A 17,828-nucleotide genomic window follows, 5' to 3' on the forward strand; every position below is an offset into this window, starting at 1 on the left:
GTCAATATTCAGCACCCCGGCCAAACCCGACAGGTTTGGTCTGTTCCAGACACTGCCAATCTGGCTTTTAATTGTTGGAAAAAACGGGGCCCTAATGAATAGGTCAGAACCCCATCAAATTTAAATGTCGGAAGCTACCGTCTTTCCCAATAGACAGCAGCTTCCAACACTTACTGAACACACCCTAATATCACACAGTGAAAAATTAAAGATAGCCAAAATCTCAGTGTATGCATCTTTACATAGATTATACTACACACATACAAGCTCATGGATCTTTAGGCCGACAGTTTCCACCACTGTGTGTACTTTAATAATGAGGATTTCTCCTTCATCCACTAGGGGCCACTGGAGCGTAGTTACAATGGGGAAATAGTAGGCAGTAACTACGCTCCAGTGGCCCCTGTGGAATCGGAGAAAATAGGATTTTGGTACTTACCAGGTAAATCCTTTTCTTTGAATCCATAGGGGGCACTGGAGTACTCTTGGGATATGGGCGGCGTAGCAGAACAAAGGCACTGAATATTTAAATTTAGAACTCTCCACCCCTCCATATCCCTAGAGTACCTCAGTGTACGAACCCAGTGTTTTTACTGAGCGAACTACTATAGAGAGGTTGACAATGGAGAATTCCTATAACATAACGTACAACAACAAAGTTGACCCATAACCTTACTGTCAACTAAACAGTTGACACCTTAACCGATAGAATTTTATAATTTGAACCAATCGGTGAAAATGTGTTACCATAAGCTCCTCTGAGCTTAATACCAACCAAGTAAAACTTGTTACCCTAAGCTCCCTTGAGCTTAAAACAACCCAGATAAAACTGCTCTGGGTGGGCGTCCAGTGCCCCCTATGGATTCAAAGAAAAGGATTTACCTGGTAAGTACCAAAATCCTATTTTCTTTTTCATCCACTAGGGGTCACTGGAGTACTCTTGGGACGTACCAAAGTTTCCCTCGTGGGCGGGAGAGCTGTTTGACACTTGTAACAGTAGGCAGCCAAAGCTAGATGCTGATGCCGCAACCATTCATAACGTGTAAACGTGCACAAACGTGGTGCACTGAAGGCTATGTAGCCGCGTCGTAGACGCTCCACGACCCGCTGGGTCTGACATTCCCACAGAACCTGTGGGATGAGCTATTACTGACGTAGGCGTTTTTAACTTAGCCTTAAAGTAAGCCTGACTTGTAGTCATTATTATCCCACTGGATAATGTCTGCTGAGAAACTGGCTAACCCCAGTTGGCAGCATTATAGAGAACAAACAACGTATCCGTATCACGTACTGTAGACGTTCGGAGCATATATAAACGCGTAATGCGTGTACCATATTCTGAATTCTAGAATGTGCTGTCAACACAGGAACCACTATTGGTTTATTGATGTGAAGAATAAGAAAGCGGACTTCGTCCAAAGATCTGCTTTGTCATGAGAAAACTCAAATACGGTGGCTTGGAATACAAGGCACCCAAATATGAAAACAAAACCCTTGCCGAAGCTAAGGCTAGAAGAAAAATGTTTTCCCAAGTGAGAAACTTAATCCCCATTTATTGTAAGGGTTCAAAATATGAAAACTGTAAGAAATCTGAACCCAACCTCAAGTCACCTGGCGCTGTAGGTGGGATAAATGGAGGCTGCACTTTGATGACACCTTGTAGAAAGGTGTGTACAGACGCAATAGAGTCAAACGTCTTTGAAAATAAGTTGACCACACAGATACCTGCACCCTCAGTGCAGATAAACGCAGTTTTCCATCCCACCCCGTTTAACAGAATACGGGTAACTTGAAGGATGATGTCGGAAACTTCCGAGCTTTACCACCTATGTAAGCACACCAAATTTTGTAATAATGAGCTGCCTTAAGCGGCTTACTAGCTTGTAACATGGTTGGTATAATACTGTAATGCCCTATTTCTTTTCTTAAGAGGGCGGTCTGAACCCTCACCTCGTCAACCGCAGCTGCGGTACATAGGTAATAGGTACATAGGTAACTATGGGTAAAAGAACGTTCCCTGTTGTAACAGGCTGGACGTATTATGAGCGGGCCAAGATCGTGTGCAAGTATTCCTTGGAGATTCGAGAAGCAAGCTCTCCGAAACCCATGAGATATCACTAGTATGACTGTGACGAACTGTCTTATGATCCGTTTTGGCAACGGAGAGAGTAGCGGAAAATGGTGGAGCCAGATACACGATGCTGAATGACCACACGAATGTGAGAGACTCCACCGCCACTGCCCTTGTGATCTGTTGTTTTGTACACATACTGAGCTTTTGTAATTGTGGCGAGATGCCATCATGTATACCTGAGGGTAACCCCCTTCTGTGGACTCACATATGAAACACCTCTGGATTTAATGTCCAGTTTTCAGGATCTAAATCCTGACGGGTGAGATCATCTGTCTAACAGATGTCCACTCACGGAATGAACCCCGTTGACATTATCACATAATGGTGTTCTGGGCAATTGAGGATTCGAGCTACCTGCCGCATTGCCATGCGACTTCTTGGTTCTCCCTGGTTGTTGTGTATGCAACTCCCGTTGCGTTGTCTGACTGTTGGTCAGACTGAAAGCGAAGCATGTAGTGCATTGTAAAATGCACGGAGTTCCAGGACATTTATCGACAGCAATCTGTCGTGATCCGTTTCAGAACCTCTGTCGCTGATCTTTTTTAACTACAACTCCTGAACCTCTGAGACTCTCGTCCAGATTATATACACCCTCGCCCCTCTGTGGGAAACGCGAGTGAAGGCCGGCGAACTAAATCGCTTTGAAACACATCATTATTCTTAACAGGCGAATACAGCAATGTACCGCTAGTGCGCGTGTTGGCGAATACAGCAATGTACCGCTAGTGTGCGTGTTTTGCACTAATTACTAGATGTACATTTGTTCTTGCTGGTGTAGTAGGTAAATGTCTTCGATTTACCGTATTTATAATCTTACCTAGGAATTGACGTCGTTTAGACGGAATTAGATGCGATTGTTTTTGAACTTGATCTGCCACCGCAGTATACATTAGTAGCGCAAGTTAAAGGAACTTTGTTGAGACAGAGTTCTTATGAGCAGATCGTCTAAGTATGGAATGATTGTCACTGGCAGGTCTCTGAGATGAGCCATCATCACCAACATCACTTTGGTAAATACCCGAGGCGTTGACAAGAAGCCAAATGGTAGACCTGAAATGGTTAATGGTTGTGGCGTTTTGCAAACGCTAGAACCTGTGATGACCAAACCGGAATGGGTAAATACGCATTGTGAAGATCAAGTGAAATTATGCAATTTTGTGGCTCCAATATGCAAATACTAACCGCAGAAAATCCATTTTCAAACTGCATTAAGTGACTTGCTTATTGAGACTGCGACGGAGCTGTCTGGTTTTGTTACCCCAAACAGAGGGGAATAAGTAACCCTGACTCTGTTGGTGTACTACTGCCTGGTTATAAAGACAGCTGAAAACTAGCAGAGACTAAATGGCAACCTGCCAAACCGTTCGACAGAGGCAGTCTTATCCTTTAATCTGTAAATAGCTGAGACATCCATGAGTTGATGTCTGGAAACCCCGCAAATGTAACGTGTAAAGACGCGCTTCCACATTGGAAAATGGAGATGGCCTAAGAGGTCATCAAGCCACTGGCTTGCTGACTGTAGCGTCCTGTCGTTACAAGGCGTGACTGTTTTGTACCACCGCCTTGAAAAACTGAAGTCTAAAGGGATTAAACGCCAGCACAAGTATTTCCGTTTTGATACTGGATGCGGTAATGGCTGAATATCAAATTTAGGACCAAACAAGCTCTGGCCTTGTCGCGCTTAAACTAGCGACGATGAAAAGTGAGAATCGAAGTAACCGGCGTTAGCAGAAGCTTTACAGATATACTCTGCAGCTTCTTTTAACAGTTTATTGTTTCCATACATAGTCTAGTGACCCAAATATATCTTGGGTCTTTAGAATGTTTGACACAGACGCATTTACCAATGGCGGATCGCGTCATTTTGGAAACGATTAAATAGTGGTTAGAGTCTACTTAGTCTCTGTAAAAACGTAGACATTGACTCACTGGGCCGCACTATCTGAGTGCTGGACTAATGTACCCTTCTCACTCGTAGTTATCGGTGTGAGATTTGACATAGAATCGTGCATTAAATTATAAGACCAGTTAAATAAACACCCTGGTACCCAAAGGGAAATTGGCCCTTTGGAAAGACTGTCCTTCGTTAGTGCTGGTGGAGTAACTTCCGAGACTCCGTTACCGCTCTTTTAATTTGAATTGCCAATGCAATTTTTTAGTCTGCGCTAGAGCCTTACTCGCTATGCAGACAGACACCACAATATTCAACGGACAGACACTTGCACGACTTATTGAAGTTATCATATATATATTTTATTGCTGAAAAGCATATTTATATGAAACTCATGGTTGTTTCTCTCAACGGAAATCTGTAGTAAAAAGCGAAAGCTTTATTCGATCTGAAGAGAAACCAGAGTATTCTTTATGTGAAAAGCAATTCACATGGGCATGTGAAACCCGAACCAAATTCCCATTAACACCCCTGCGCCTCTGGTGGCTTAGAGATGTAGGGCAGGAATGTTCCAGAATTACAAACTGGAAAAACAGGAAGCATGTTAAAATGGCCCCTTTGCCATGCTGACCCTGATAATCACAGAACAAGTTACAATTGTTCAGTGTTAATATAGCCTCTTATACAGTATAATCACAGTATGGGTACAACACATGCTCTATGAATAAATATATATATATATATATATATATATATATATATATTTATATATAGGCTCAATAGCCTATGATAATTACAGACATTAATATATATATATGCTCAATAGGCTATTATACAGCATTAATATAGGCTCAATAGCCTATTTGATAATTACAGATATTAATATATAGGCTCAATAGCCTATTATACAGTGATAATCACATACATTAATATAGGCTCAATAGCCTATTATATCACAGGACAGGTTATAATACATGTCTGCATTATTTACTGTCACCTCTGGCTGCATATCTAACTGCTGTTTATATATGTATTTTACATACCCTTTCAGCAGTGAGTCGCCCGATTCCACCGCCCCCCTTCCCCCCTGTAACACTGTGTCTTCTCAGGAACAGCCGGGAAGGCTTGCAGGGAGGCTGGCATCTGCGGTGCTGGGCGGTCGGACGGAGCAGCGGCCCGGTTGTCACCCTGTTAACGCTGTTAGTGAGCGTCTGCGGGTGGATGTTGTCGGCCGGACGGAGCGGCTGGGACGGGCGGACGTAGCGCTGCCGTCTGGAGCGAGTCTCAGACGTAGCGGCTGGGCGCTGTGGCGGGCGGTGCGTGGAAGCGGCATTCACTGTGACCCACCTAGCGGGGCGGCAGCCTGCGCTGACCGCCCCGTTCCCCAGCTTACCTTCCTCCTATTCAAGGCTGCGACGGGGCTTCTCTGTGTAAGCTCCGTCCAGCTTTCAAGTCATCTTGTTCCTGGCTGCGACGGGGCTTCTTTCTGTAAGCTCCGTCCAGCTTGTTCCTGGCTGTGACGGGGCTTCTTCTGTAAGCTCCGTCCAGCTCGTCTTTGATAACTTCTTGCTGGCTGTGACGGGGCTTCTTTATGTAAGCTCCGTCCAGCTCTTTGATCATTTCTTCCTGGCTGTGACGGGGCTTCTTTCTGTAAGCTCCGTCCAGCTGTTGCAGGAGACAGTGGGCTGCCTGTGGCTGTGAGGGTGCTCTTTGTGAGGACCGACACGCCATGCGCTGCCTTGCAGCGGCACCATCCCGGACCCATGTTTTTCCAGAAACTGGGAAGGGATGTGCTAAGTGTAAAATTAAAAATTAAAAAAAAAATCAAAATGAAAAATTAATAAATCTTCCATCCAAGTGTGGGAATCCCACAAGCCGATGTTAGTGCTTTGAGCACAGAAAAAACACTGGGTTCGTACACTGAGGTACTCTAGGGATATGGAGGGGTGGAGAGTTCTAAATTTAAATATTCAGTGCCTTTGTTCTGCTACGCCGCCCATATCCCAAGAGTACTCCAGTGACCCCTAGTGGATGAAAAAGAAAGGGATTTATCGGTAAGTACCAAAATCCTGATTTGATAGAATACTGGCTAATTATATTTCCCCCATCTAACCACAAAGACTAAAGGGCCGTATTCAATAGTTGTCGGAAGGTGTTCCGACCTATTCAAAGAGGGCACTTTCTTTATCATCCACTAGGGGTCACTGGAGTACTCTTGGGATATGGACGGGCGTAGCCGAACAAAGGCACTGAATATTCAAATTTAGGACTCTCCCCCCTCCATATCCCCGAGTACCTCAGTGTACTTTGTCAGTGTTTTTTCGGTGCTCACAGCATGAACATCGGCATTTTTCAGAAGATTTTATTAATTTTTATTTTTATTTTTAATTTTTACACTTCCCGTCCCAGTTTCTGGAAAAACATGGGTCCGGGATGGTGCCGCTGCAAGGCAGCGTATGGCGTGTCGGTCCTCACAAAGAGCACCCTCACAGCCACAGGCGCTATAAGACAGCGCATGGCGTGTCGGTCCTCACAAAGAGCACCCTCACAGCCACAGGCAGCCACTGTCTCCTGCAAGCTGAACAGAGCTTACAGAAAGAAGCTCCGTCACAGCCAGGATGAGACAAAGAGCTGGAAGAAACTACAGCTGAAACGGAGCTTACAGACAGAAGCCCGTCACAGCCAGGATGAAAGCCGTCACATGGACAGAGCTTACAGCAGCACAAGGTATGGTGGGGTCAGGGCAGTCAGCTCACGCTGCCGCCCTGCTGTGGGGGAAGGTGATACTGTAACCAAGTAAGTCCCAGAGAAAGGTGTGCTGCAACTTGAGTTTTATATGCAATCAGTATGTGTTATTGGCAGACGGGATGCAGACAGCAGCATCCCGTCTGTCGGAAGCCCAGCAGTGAGTTGGCTCGCCGTGCTTTGGTGTGGACCCCTCACCCCGCCGCTGAAGGGGTCCTGCTACGCGCAGAGCGGCCGCACGTCACTCAGACGCCGGCCGCTCTCACAGCGCTGATTGCCCGGCACCACTACAGGGAGGAAGAGGCCCCGCCGAGACTCCGTGTGCTAACAGAGCGGCCGCACGTCACTCACAGACGCCGGCCGCTCTTCCAGTAAGGACACCGCACGCCGCTAACCGGAGTAGGAAGGCGCCGCCCGCTCTTCCGGACGGCTCCCCGGCGCTATACTCAGCGCTCTCCTACTCTCCCTGCACCCGCTCCCCGTACGCTGCAGGTAACATTACCTCACAAGCAGCGCAGCTGCAGGAGGGGGGAGGGGGAGTAATGCCCATAGCAGCAGCAAAGGCTGCATGGGTTAACAATAGGCAGCGTTTTCAACAGTGTAATGGCCTATAACATCAGTATAAAACTGATGTTTCAGCACATTTTATATATATAATATATAATGAAGCTTTTTGCTGGCAGGGAGACTGGGTATAATATCAGTATGGACTGTGATTATATGTTTAAGCACATTATATATATATATATATATTATATATATATATATATATATATATATATATATATATATATATATATGAGGCTTTGGCTGGCAATAGGCTATCAGTGGCTTAACCTATTGCAGGTTTAACCATGTTTTCTGTTATTTTCTGTTAAGGCTGCAAGATAATAACAGTCACTGCAGGCAGTGTTCATATTAATGGAGGCTAATTAAATGCATGTATTTTACTGTATCCTACACCTGTGTTATCACTGTATAATAGGCTATTAAGCCTATATTAACTGTATAATAGGCTATTAAGCCTATACTAACACTGCAGCAGGTAACCGGTACTGTGATTTTCTGTGAAAGCATGGCATAACGGCCATTTTAATCATTGCTGTTTTTCCAGTTTATAATTCCAGAACATTCCAGCCATACACCTCTACTCCACAAGGAGGCGCAGGGGTGTTGGTGGGAATTTTTGGTTCAGGTTTTACATAAGTTAGCCATGTAATCTGTATTTCTACATAATTCTAGAACATTCCTGCCCTACATCTCTAAGCCACCAGAGGCGCAGGGGGGTTAGTAGGAATTTGGTTCGGGTTTCATATGCCCATGTGAACTGCTTTTCACAACTCTAGTTTCTCTTCACATCGAATAAATCTTTTGTTTTTTACTAAAGTTTCAGTAGAGAGAAACAACCATCAGTTTAATATGTTCAACAATAACATATATAGATATTACACACAAGTGTCTGTCTGTTGCCTATTGTGGTGTCGGTCTACATAGCGAGCAAGGCTCTAGTGCAGACTAGAAATAATTTTAAAGGCTTACGTTGGCAATTCAAATTAAAAGAGCGGTAACGGTGTCTCGGAAGTGAATCCGTCAGCTCTAACAAAAGACAGTCTTTCCAAAACGGCCAAAGTCCCTTTGGGTACCAGACTGTTTATTTTACTGGTATTATAATTTAAAACGTGTGAGAAGGGAACATTAGTCTAGCAATCAGATAGTGCGGGGGTTTTTGACCGCTATTGGTAAATGCGTGTCTGTCAAACTTTATAAAAACCCAGGATACATTTGGGTTACTATAATCTATGTATAAACAATGACGATCGCTGTTAAAATAAGCTACAGAGTATATCTGTAAAGCTTCTGCTAACGCCGGTTACTTTCATCGTCGCTAGTTAAGCGCGACAAGGCCAGAGCTTGTTTGCTCCTAAATTTGATACACTCATTACGCATCCAGTATCAAAATGCAAACGGCGTTTTATCCCTTATAAGCGGTGGTACAAAACAGTCACGCCTTGTAAACAAGACGCTACAGTCAGCAAGCCAGTGGTTTGATGACCTCTTTTCCAATTGTGGAACCGCGTGTTTACATGTTACATTTGCGAGGTTTCAAAACTTCAACTCAGGGTTGTCTCAGCTATTTACAGATTAAAGGGCGAAACTGCCTCTGTCGAACAGTTTGGCATGTTGCCATTTAGTCTCTGCTGCTTTTCAGCTGTCTTTATAACAGGCAGTGGTACACCAACAGAGTCAGAGTGACTTATTTCTCTCTGTTTGAGCAAAACCAAACACAAGTCACTTACTGCAGTGGGAAATGGATTTTCTGCGGTTAGTATTTGCATATTGCAGCCATATCCATTCTGGTTGGTTTATCACAGGTTCTAGCGTTTGCTAATCGCCACAACATTAACCATGTCAGGTCTACTGTTTCTTATCGCCTCGGGTATTTACCAAAGTGATGTTGGTGATGATAGCTCATCTCACATAAGAACTCTGTCTCAACAGAGTTTTCTTTATATTAGATGATCTGCTCATAAGGACTCTGTCTCAACAAAGTTCCTCTAACTTGCGTTACTAAAATAGACTGAGGTAGCAGATCAAGTTCAAAAATAATCGCATCTAATTCCGTCTAAATGATGTTAATTCTTAGGTAAGATTATAAATACGGTAAATCAAAGACTTTTACCTACTACACCAGCAAGGACAAATGTACAGCTAGTAATTAGTGCAAAACACGCACACTAGCGGTACATTGGTGTATTCACCTGTTAAGAATAATGATGTGTTTCGAAGCGATTTAGTTCGCCGCCCTTCACTTGCGTGTCCCACAGAGGGGCGAGGGGGTATATACTCTGGACTAGAGTCGCAGAGGTTCAGGAGTTGTAGTTAAATAATATCAGCGACAAAGGTTCCAAAATCACGACAGATTGCTGTCAATAAGGGTCCTGGAACTATGTGCAAAAGGTCCTGGAACTACGTGCATTTTACAATGCAATACATGCTTCGCTTTCAGTCTAACCAGGAACAGTCAGACAAGGCAACGGCAGTTGTATAACACAACAACCAGGAGAACCAAGAAGCCGCATGGCAATGCGGCAGGTAACTCAAATCCTCAATGGCTCAGAACACCATTATGTGAAAATGTCAAGAGATCATTCCGTGAGTGGACATCTCTTAGACAGATGATCTCACCCGTCAGGATTTGGATCCTGAAAACTGGACATTAAATCCAGAGGTGTTTCATATGTGAGTCCACACAAGGGGTTACCCTCAGGTATACATGATGGCATTTCGCCACAATTACAAACGCTCAGTATGTGTACAGAACGACAGATCACAAGGGCAGTGGCGGTGGAGTTTCTCACATTCGTGTGGTCATTCAGCATCGTGTATCTGGCCCCACCAGTTTCCGCTGCTCTCTCCGTTGCTAAAACGGATCATAAGACAGTTCGTCACAGTCATACTGGTGGTATCTCAAGGGTTTCGGAAAAGCTTGCTTCTCGAATTTCCAAGGAATACTTGCACACGATCTTGGCCCGCTCATAATACGTTCAAACTGTTACATCAGGGAACGTTCTTTTACCCATAGTTACCTATGTACCTATTATCTATGTACCGCACTTGCGGTTGACGGGGTGAGGGTTCAGACCGCCCTCTTAAGAAATAGAGCATTACAGTATCGGTTATACCAACCATGTTAACTTGTAAGCCGCTTAAGGCAGCTCATTATTACAAAATTTCGTGTGCTTACATAGGTTGTAAACCTCGGAAGTTTACAACATCATCCTTCACGTTACCCGTATTCTGTTAAACGGGGTGGGATGGAAAACTGCGTTGATCTACACTAGGAGTGCAGGTATCGGTGTGGTAAACTTATATTCAAAGACGGTTGCATCGATTTGCGTCTGTACACACATTTCTACAAGGTGTCATCAAAGTTCAGACTCTATTTATCCCACCTACAGCGCCAGGCGACTTGAGGTGGGGTTCAGATTTCTTACAGTTTTCATATTTTGGACCTTTTCAACAAATGGGAATTAAGTTTCTCACTTTTTTTTCTTATAGCCTTGGCTTCTAGCCTTGGCTTCGAAAAGGGTTTTTGTTTTCATATTTGGGTGCCTTGTATTCCAAGCCACCGTATTTCAGTTTTCTCAGGACGAATTCGCTTTCGTATTCTTCACATCAATATACCATTAGTGGTTTTTGTGTGGACAGCACATTCTAGAATTCTGAATGTGGTACACGCATTACGCGTTTATATATGTCCCGAACGTCTACAGTACGTGATATGAATACGTTGTTGGTTCTCTATGATACTGCCAACTGGGGTTAGCCAGTTTCTCAGCAGACATTATTCCAGTTGGATAATAATAATGACTACAAGTCAGGCTTACTTTAAGGCTAAGTTACAATCGCCTATGTTAGTAATAGCTCATCCCACAGGTTCTGTGGGAATGTCAGACCCAGCGGGTCGTGGAGCGTCTACGACGCGGCTACATAGCCTTTAGTGCACCACGTTTGTGCACGTTATGAATGGTGGCGCCATCAGCATATAGCTTTGGGCTGCCTACTGTTACAAGTATCAAACAGCTCTCCCGCCCACGAGGGAAGCTTTGGTACGTCCCAAGAGTACTCCAGTGACCCCTAGTGGATGATAAAGAAAATAGGATTTTGGTACTTACCAGGTAAATCCTTTTCTTTGAATCCATAGGGGGCACTGGACGCCCACCCAGAGCAGTTTTACCTGGGTTGTTTTAAGCTCAAGGGAGCTTAGGGTAACAAGTTTACTTGATTAATATTAAGCTCAGAGGAGCTTATAATAACACATTTTCACCGATTGGTTCAAATTATAAAGTTCTATCGGTTATGGTGTCAACTGTTTAGTTGACAGTAAGGTTATGGGTCAACATTGTTGTTGTCCGTTATGTTATGGTGTCAACTGTTTAGTTGACAATAAGGTTATGGGTCAACTTTGTTGTTGTCCGTTATGTTATAGGTATTCTCCATTGTCAACCTCTCTATATCCTGTTCGCTCAGTAAAAAACACTGACAAAGTACACTGAGGTACTCGGGGATATGGAGGGGGGAGAGTCCTAAATTTGAATATTCAGTGCCTTTGTTCGGCTACGCCCGTCCATATCCCAAGAGTACTCCAGTGCCCCCTATGGATTCAAAGAAAAGGATTTACCTGGTAAGTACCAAAATCCTATTTTTCCGACAAGTTGGATAATTCCTGACTTGTCGGAAAACACATGGATCGGCGGAATAGGCACCGATCCGTGTGCTTTTGTCGGAAACAAGGCCAAACCAGACAGGTTTTGGCCCCCTTTCTGACAATCTCAATCAGACATTAAAAAAAAAAAAAAAAAAAATCGTATAGAGCAGGACGTCCCCCCGGCCAGGCTCCTTACTTCTGGCAGCGCCTCCCCCCACCGCCAGCTGCGGCAGTCAGCTACCCTCCCCTTCAGCTCCCCCACCTGGCGCCGCTATCTGATGGCCAGCTGCTCTGGGCCAGGGAGGAAGAGCAGTGCTGCAGCACCGGGGGCAGCAGCACGGAAGATGTGGACGCCCAGCCGGTGAGGAGGAGCAGCGGCAAAATCAGACAGTCTGAGTTGGGAGCATATTGAATAGGTCATTGTCTGATCCTTTCAGACAATGCTTGTCGGACAGAATCAGGTACTTATTGAATATATACCTAAATGTTATGTGATGCAGTAATGTTAGTCCTACACTCAGCACACAAGTAATGCCTGAAGTTTTTAAGTGTAGGCAGACATCTTTGTAAGATGAACCAAGGAAACAGTGACATCACTGAAAGGGCAGCCTATCTGGTTGCTAGGAGCCAGTGCCTTCTGAGAAAGCAACCTGCCCAGTCACATCACTAAGAATGCAGTCACTAGAGAACGGATGAGCTGCATCCTCAAGAATATTGGTTCGCTGACAACTTTGGGGGCAGCTCTGGCAGAGTGCAGAGACCTCTTTTATCGCTGCCCGCAATTGGCAAAAGGCAAGGACCACCACCTACTGTGTTTCCCCCATCAGTACATGCGCTAAACAAGCCCCACCCCCTTCAGTTCCCACACTCAGGAAAGTGGTAGTGCTGGTGGGAGCAGAAGAAAGTTTCCTGCATTAGGGTTGAGACTCTGGGAGGATAGAATATCCCATACATTCTATTAGAAAGTGCCCCGCTCCAGAACTTAGTAGTAGGTGCAGATGGCATTGTGCTGAATTTCATCAATGAAACCTAGGAACATAACCAGATGTAAGATTCTTTTATTGTGTCACTTAAACGTATATATATCACTACTCAACAGTAGACATCGTACGAAGATCAGACACAGCGCAGTTTGTCTTACACCACCGTAGAGATTTAACCATGGGCCAATTCAATGAAAGCCCAACAATGACCTTAGGAGGAACGCTAGAACATATGAAAATGAAAGTAATCATGCGCGCCAATGTCTACGATCCGGTAAGAATTTATATGTGTAGCACTGTGACAGCTGTCAATTTAAAAAAAAAAAATTCTTTCCAATTCTCAGTGGACACAACTAAATTCTAGATTTGAAATATGGAATGATATATATTTTTTTAAAACAAAAAAACACAGCAGGAAATTGTAAATTTCCAACCATTGTCTAAGATTTTAAAAACGTATTTACAGGAGAAGTATGGCGAGTGCTGGCAAACAGATGGGTTACAGACACAGAACGCAAAAACTATATAAAAGAAATTGTATCCTCAACCCTAAAATCAAATTAATTCTGCTGCATTACATTCTACAACCAGGATCTGCCAAGAGCCTCACAGAAAAACCAGCAGGTGATCGCACAAACGCGCGGCAGAAGGAAAACCTTCAGAAACCAGCCACCACTGCTTTGTTTTACTACTAACATCAGGTGTTCATACGAACAAAGCGCAGCACTGAATGCTGGGAACTCTCAAGAGTGTGGATCCTGTGTCCAGATCATTGCGCTAAACTTGAGAAGTACATACATGACCCTGCTTCATGCACTCAGGCCAGCAATTTTATTTTTTTAACAAATTGATATTCCAGATCCATAAATATTTGAAAATGAAAAGCAGAGACCTGGTTAAAAAGAAAAAAAAATATCACAGATACACAATACTACCAGATGAGTGGCCACGCGCTTTACATTTGAGACTAAAAACCGATAACTCATCCAAAAACAAGAGCAGAGAAGCGGTCAGCTGTGACGCTGGTTTTCTGGAGGTGCCTGGCAGAATCACGCTGGCATTGACCAACACTAACCCCCCCCCCCTCCCCCTCTCAGTGCAGACATACACATACAAATGCTGGGAAAGTCATTATATTGTGAGGTTAAAGCTCTTCTCTTCTTGCGGCTTGCTGATCCAGCTCCCGTAGCCCATCTCCTGCAGAGCTTTCATGAACAGTCCTTTGGCCTGCCTGTAGGTGGTGGCTGCCGCTTTTATATCGCTGTAGGAGGTGCACTGCAGGAGTTCCTGGCGCCCACGCATTGTGCAGAGTTTTTGGAATAAAACGAACATGTGGAGCTTCGAGACACGAGAGACTTCCAGTCTGCCCCTAAATAACAAAACAGAAATATTTCAGCCTATATGACCTCATGTCTGTAAACCCCCATAGAAAAATAGTCATGTGGAGAAACACGTTATACTACAATAATCTCAAAAAAGGGGGGGGGGGAGAGAGCCTAAGCGCTAAGAACAGGACTACCAGAACCATGCTTAAAATGGACTTCCCTTGATTGGTAAAAAAAACTTCTATGCAAGATGCACTTATAATATCCAGGAAAAAAGGGGCTCCTGAGGGTTCTTACCCTTCCACTTTCCCCTTTGTCCCATCCAGCACCTCCACTTCATCATCAGCAGAACACCAATTCACGCTGGACTCCTTTGTTTTTCCCGTCTGCCGGTACGAGTCATAGACGCTGACCCGTCCGACCTGTAAAGAAGTGAGAGGTAAGTATGACCTGAACGTGATGCAGCGGTTAGGACAAGGTGAACATGGGCCAAGTAATAAGATGAGTAGACCCCTTACCTCCGGGTGGTTGACTATATAGAGTTCTGGTAACTGTTGCTGGAATGCTTCACCATCCCTGGACATGCGGCAGCAGATAGCCCGCGTCAGATGGCCCTTACTGAACAGGTAGCCTGGAACATACACAGATAGCGGACATTAGAGATACTCCACAGGGGGTAGAGACCAAGGACAACGCTATTATTCAAGTAGGTGGAACGGAGACACCTTTGTAGGACATGGAGCTACAGAAAGCATCAAAGATGCAAGTGTACCCCACTTAATGAGAAGCATGTATTGTCCAGCTGCATCTCAGTGATGATAAACCCATTAGCAGTAATTACGGCAACTGAAAATTAAAGTGTGTTCTGGCACTCTGGTGCAACGTGTACTTCTGGCTACATACCAAGAGTGACAGAGTTGAGGTACACCGGCTCGATGAAATGCGACAGCGCCGCACCCTGGAGGCCCAGAACATTCCAGCGCAGGATCTTATCGCTGCAAGACATGGTGCGGAGTCTCTCTCCGTGCTGTATTCCATCCCACGTGGGGACAATATCACTGGACTCCACAGGAATGGTCCCTTCACCTGCGCAGAGAACACAGAACATGGTAAATCGTGGAGGTGACGCTAACCGCCCCCACAGATTAGTCTAGCAGCAGCGCTAGTCCGCTAATTTCCCATTGCATTAGTAACGCAGATATTTCTACCATATATGTTAAGTTCTGCAATATCCACAACTAGCCATACACAGCAATATATAAATACCGTTTTCCACTTTGGTCCGCAGCTTTCCCTGCTTCGGGTTCTCAAACAGGGGATAATGGGTCTTGTCTCCCTCCTCGCAGGGCTGATCACTGCAGGACTTGTCAAACAGCGCCCCATCTCCACAGGGAGCGGTACTGCAAGCAGACAGACAGTTACAACTCAAAGAGAAAGACAGTTGCCTGACAATACATGGATTATATACACGATGAAAGCCAACACAATCGGACCCTACCCCTATACGGCATTATTCACAAAGCTAATTTCTATCCAGATGCAGGTGGTTAATGATAATCTCCTGCCATTTTCAGCTGGTCAAAGTAGACCCAAGAGTGCAGCTATAGCAGTGTTAATATGGCACACTACACATAGCCAGGAAGATGCGGTTGTAGCTGCAGCCCCATAAATCCTAACCTGATGTAGAGGTGAAAGGTCACTGCTGGTTTAACCCTAAGCAGGTCTTCGGATTCCTCAAATATGCTGTCCTCTGGGGAGTCCGGGTTGAACCTCATCAGCTGATCATACAGAAATCTGCAGGGACAAACAAATTCCACACACTTTATGGCTGTGACCCGAAAGATCAGACAGGGGATCAGTCATGAAGAACCAGGAAACCACTACTTCCACCTGTAGTGTAACAGGGCTGAAAAGGGCTCGTTGGCCAATGCTGGTCTTACCAAGCTCATGGGCACAGATCCTCAGGCACACAACACAACACTCCCACTGTCCTAGGTGAACTCACCTTATGAACCCTCTCCGGGATATGACCTCTGCATGGCAATCATTAACAGTCTCCCCTCGCAGGCTTAATTCCTCACCCTTAACGCAGCGATTCCCTGGAAGATAAGACAGTCAGAAAAGGTCTTTATACCGGCCCCCACTCCACAGGAACCTCAGTGCAGAGGGCGGTGCTCACCAGTGCCAATGCTGACCACTTTGCCCAGCTCCGTGCCGTTTTGCTTCATGATGATGGCGGCCAGGATTTTCCTTCCCAGTAGGCTGCTCTGAATTCTGGCCGTAAGACTGTTGAATTTCTGGTGGCTAAGCATGGCGATCTGGTCATGGAAAGTGCTGCCGAACACCGGGAGCTGTGAGGGAAGGAAGGACCTTGTGAGTGCGCCCGTTACTTAACCTTACTCTACCGTCGCTACAAAGCAACACAATGCATTACTGAGAGATTAATGGGGTCTCACCTCCGTCACAGTGTCCCCCTCTCGTATAGCTTTCTCTGCCTCCCCAATCAGGACTCTCAGGGCAGCATCCGCAGCCTCTGCCTTCGCCTGTTTCTTATTGGATGCTGTAACTGGGGGGAACCAGCGACCCCCAACTTTTGCTTGGAACACAAATCTGCAAGAGACGCACAAATTTATTTCTCCTTCATCCACTAGGGGACACTGGAGCGCAGTTACAATGGGGAGATTGTAGGCAGTAACTGGGAGCTGGCACTTTAACACTGTGTAGATTTGTCTCCTCCGTATTATACAGACTGGAGAGTCAGCAGCTTTCCAAGTTCGAGAAAGACTGTCGCTGATGAGATATGAAATGGAATACCACATGGCAAAACGTCATTTATACAATCATTTATAGAGGCCCATTTATCTTGCCAGCATACCCTCACCTACGTTCCCATATCCGCCAAGTTAGGGAACAGGGGCTGCGACTGGTTTTAAAGACCCAAGAAATGCATAGTGAGTGGCACATGTAATGTGGGACCAGACTGACGCTAGGGGTGTGATAGATTTGGGATCACAAGAATATGGATAAAGTTGGAAAGTGAGAACAGAAAACAGTGGATGCAGAGCCGTAGCGGAGTGTGAGTGAAGCCGGACGTGGGGACACAACGTTGTCAATGTCCTATCCAAGTCACGTATTTACTCATCATTCCACACAGATTTGGTGTTGCGTTAAATCCCTAAGTCACGGTGATTGGCAAATCCTGTACGCTGGCTAGAAAGAAACACTAGCGTCTGCCAAGACCGCAACAGCTTGAGGACCTGATCAGACAAAGCCAGCACAAGAAAGGACAAAGTGGCTACTTACTTGGGATCATGCGGAGGACCGGTCTGGTTGACCATCTTAAACTCTGCCGCAAACCCCTTGGCACGGGAGTACTCCAGGAGGCCGCTGACGGGGTTGGCGTTGAGATATTTGATGAAATCCCCAACGCTGGACGTCTGGGCCGTCTTAATGTCGTCCACCGAGAGTTCTGGGACAGAGGGAAACTCCATGACTGGGGCTTCAGAAACCGGATCAGCCTGAACCAAGAATAGATAGTTAT

At 45.2% G+C, this 17,828-nt stretch overlaps 1 protein-coding gene and 1 non-coding gene across 2 annotated transcripts in view; both read right to left on the bottom strand.

Annotated features, from left to right (window-relative positions):
- Positions 1 to 4,372: 4,372 nt before the first annotated feature.
- On the bottom strand, positions 4,373 to 4,493 carry LOC134981605 (U5 spliceosomal RNA). The gene has a single exon (XR_010190724.1). It is a non-coding gene; the product is annotated as a U5 spliceosomal RNA (small nuclear RNA).
- Positions 4,494 to 13,021: 8,528 nt separating this feature from the next.
- Positions 13,022 to 17,828, bottom strand: part of ADAR (adenosine deaminase RNA specific) — a 29,226-nt gene continuing 24,419 nt past the window's right edge. Inside the window, exons 6-15 of the mRNA XM_063946844.1 lie at positions 17,591 to 17,805; positions 16,744 to 16,897; positions 16,467 to 16,638; positions 16,293 to 16,386; positions 15,965 to 16,081; positions 15,554 to 15,687; positions 15,191 to 15,373; positions 14,806 to 14,918; positions 14,585 to 14,709; positions 13,022 to 14,331 (exon numbers count right to left, since the gene is read on the bottom strand). Of these exons, the coding sequence (XP_063802914.1) occupies positions 14,094 to 14,331; positions 14,585 to 14,709; positions 14,806 to 14,918; positions 15,191 to 15,373; positions 15,554 to 15,687; positions 15,965 to 16,081; positions 16,293 to 16,386; positions 16,467 to 16,638; positions 16,744 to 16,897; positions 17,591 to 17,805 (1,545 nt within the window). The 3' untranslated portion in view covers positions 13,022 to 14,093. The remainder of the gene's footprint in view (positions 14,332 to 14,584; positions 14,710 to 14,805; positions 14,919 to 15,190; positions 15,374 to 15,553; positions 15,688 to 15,964; positions 16,082 to 16,292; positions 16,387 to 16,466; positions 16,639 to 16,743; positions 16,898 to 17,590; positions 17,806 to 17,828) is intronic.

The sequence above is a fragment of the Pseudophryne corroboree genome, chromosome 12 (assembly GCF_028390025.1).
Source record: "Pseudophryne corroboree isolate aPseCor3 chromosome 12, aPseCor3.hap2, whole genome shotgun sequence".
Taxonomy (NCBI): domain Eukaryota; kingdom Metazoa; phylum Chordata; class Amphibia; order Anura; family Myobatrachidae; genus Pseudophryne; species Pseudophryne corroboree.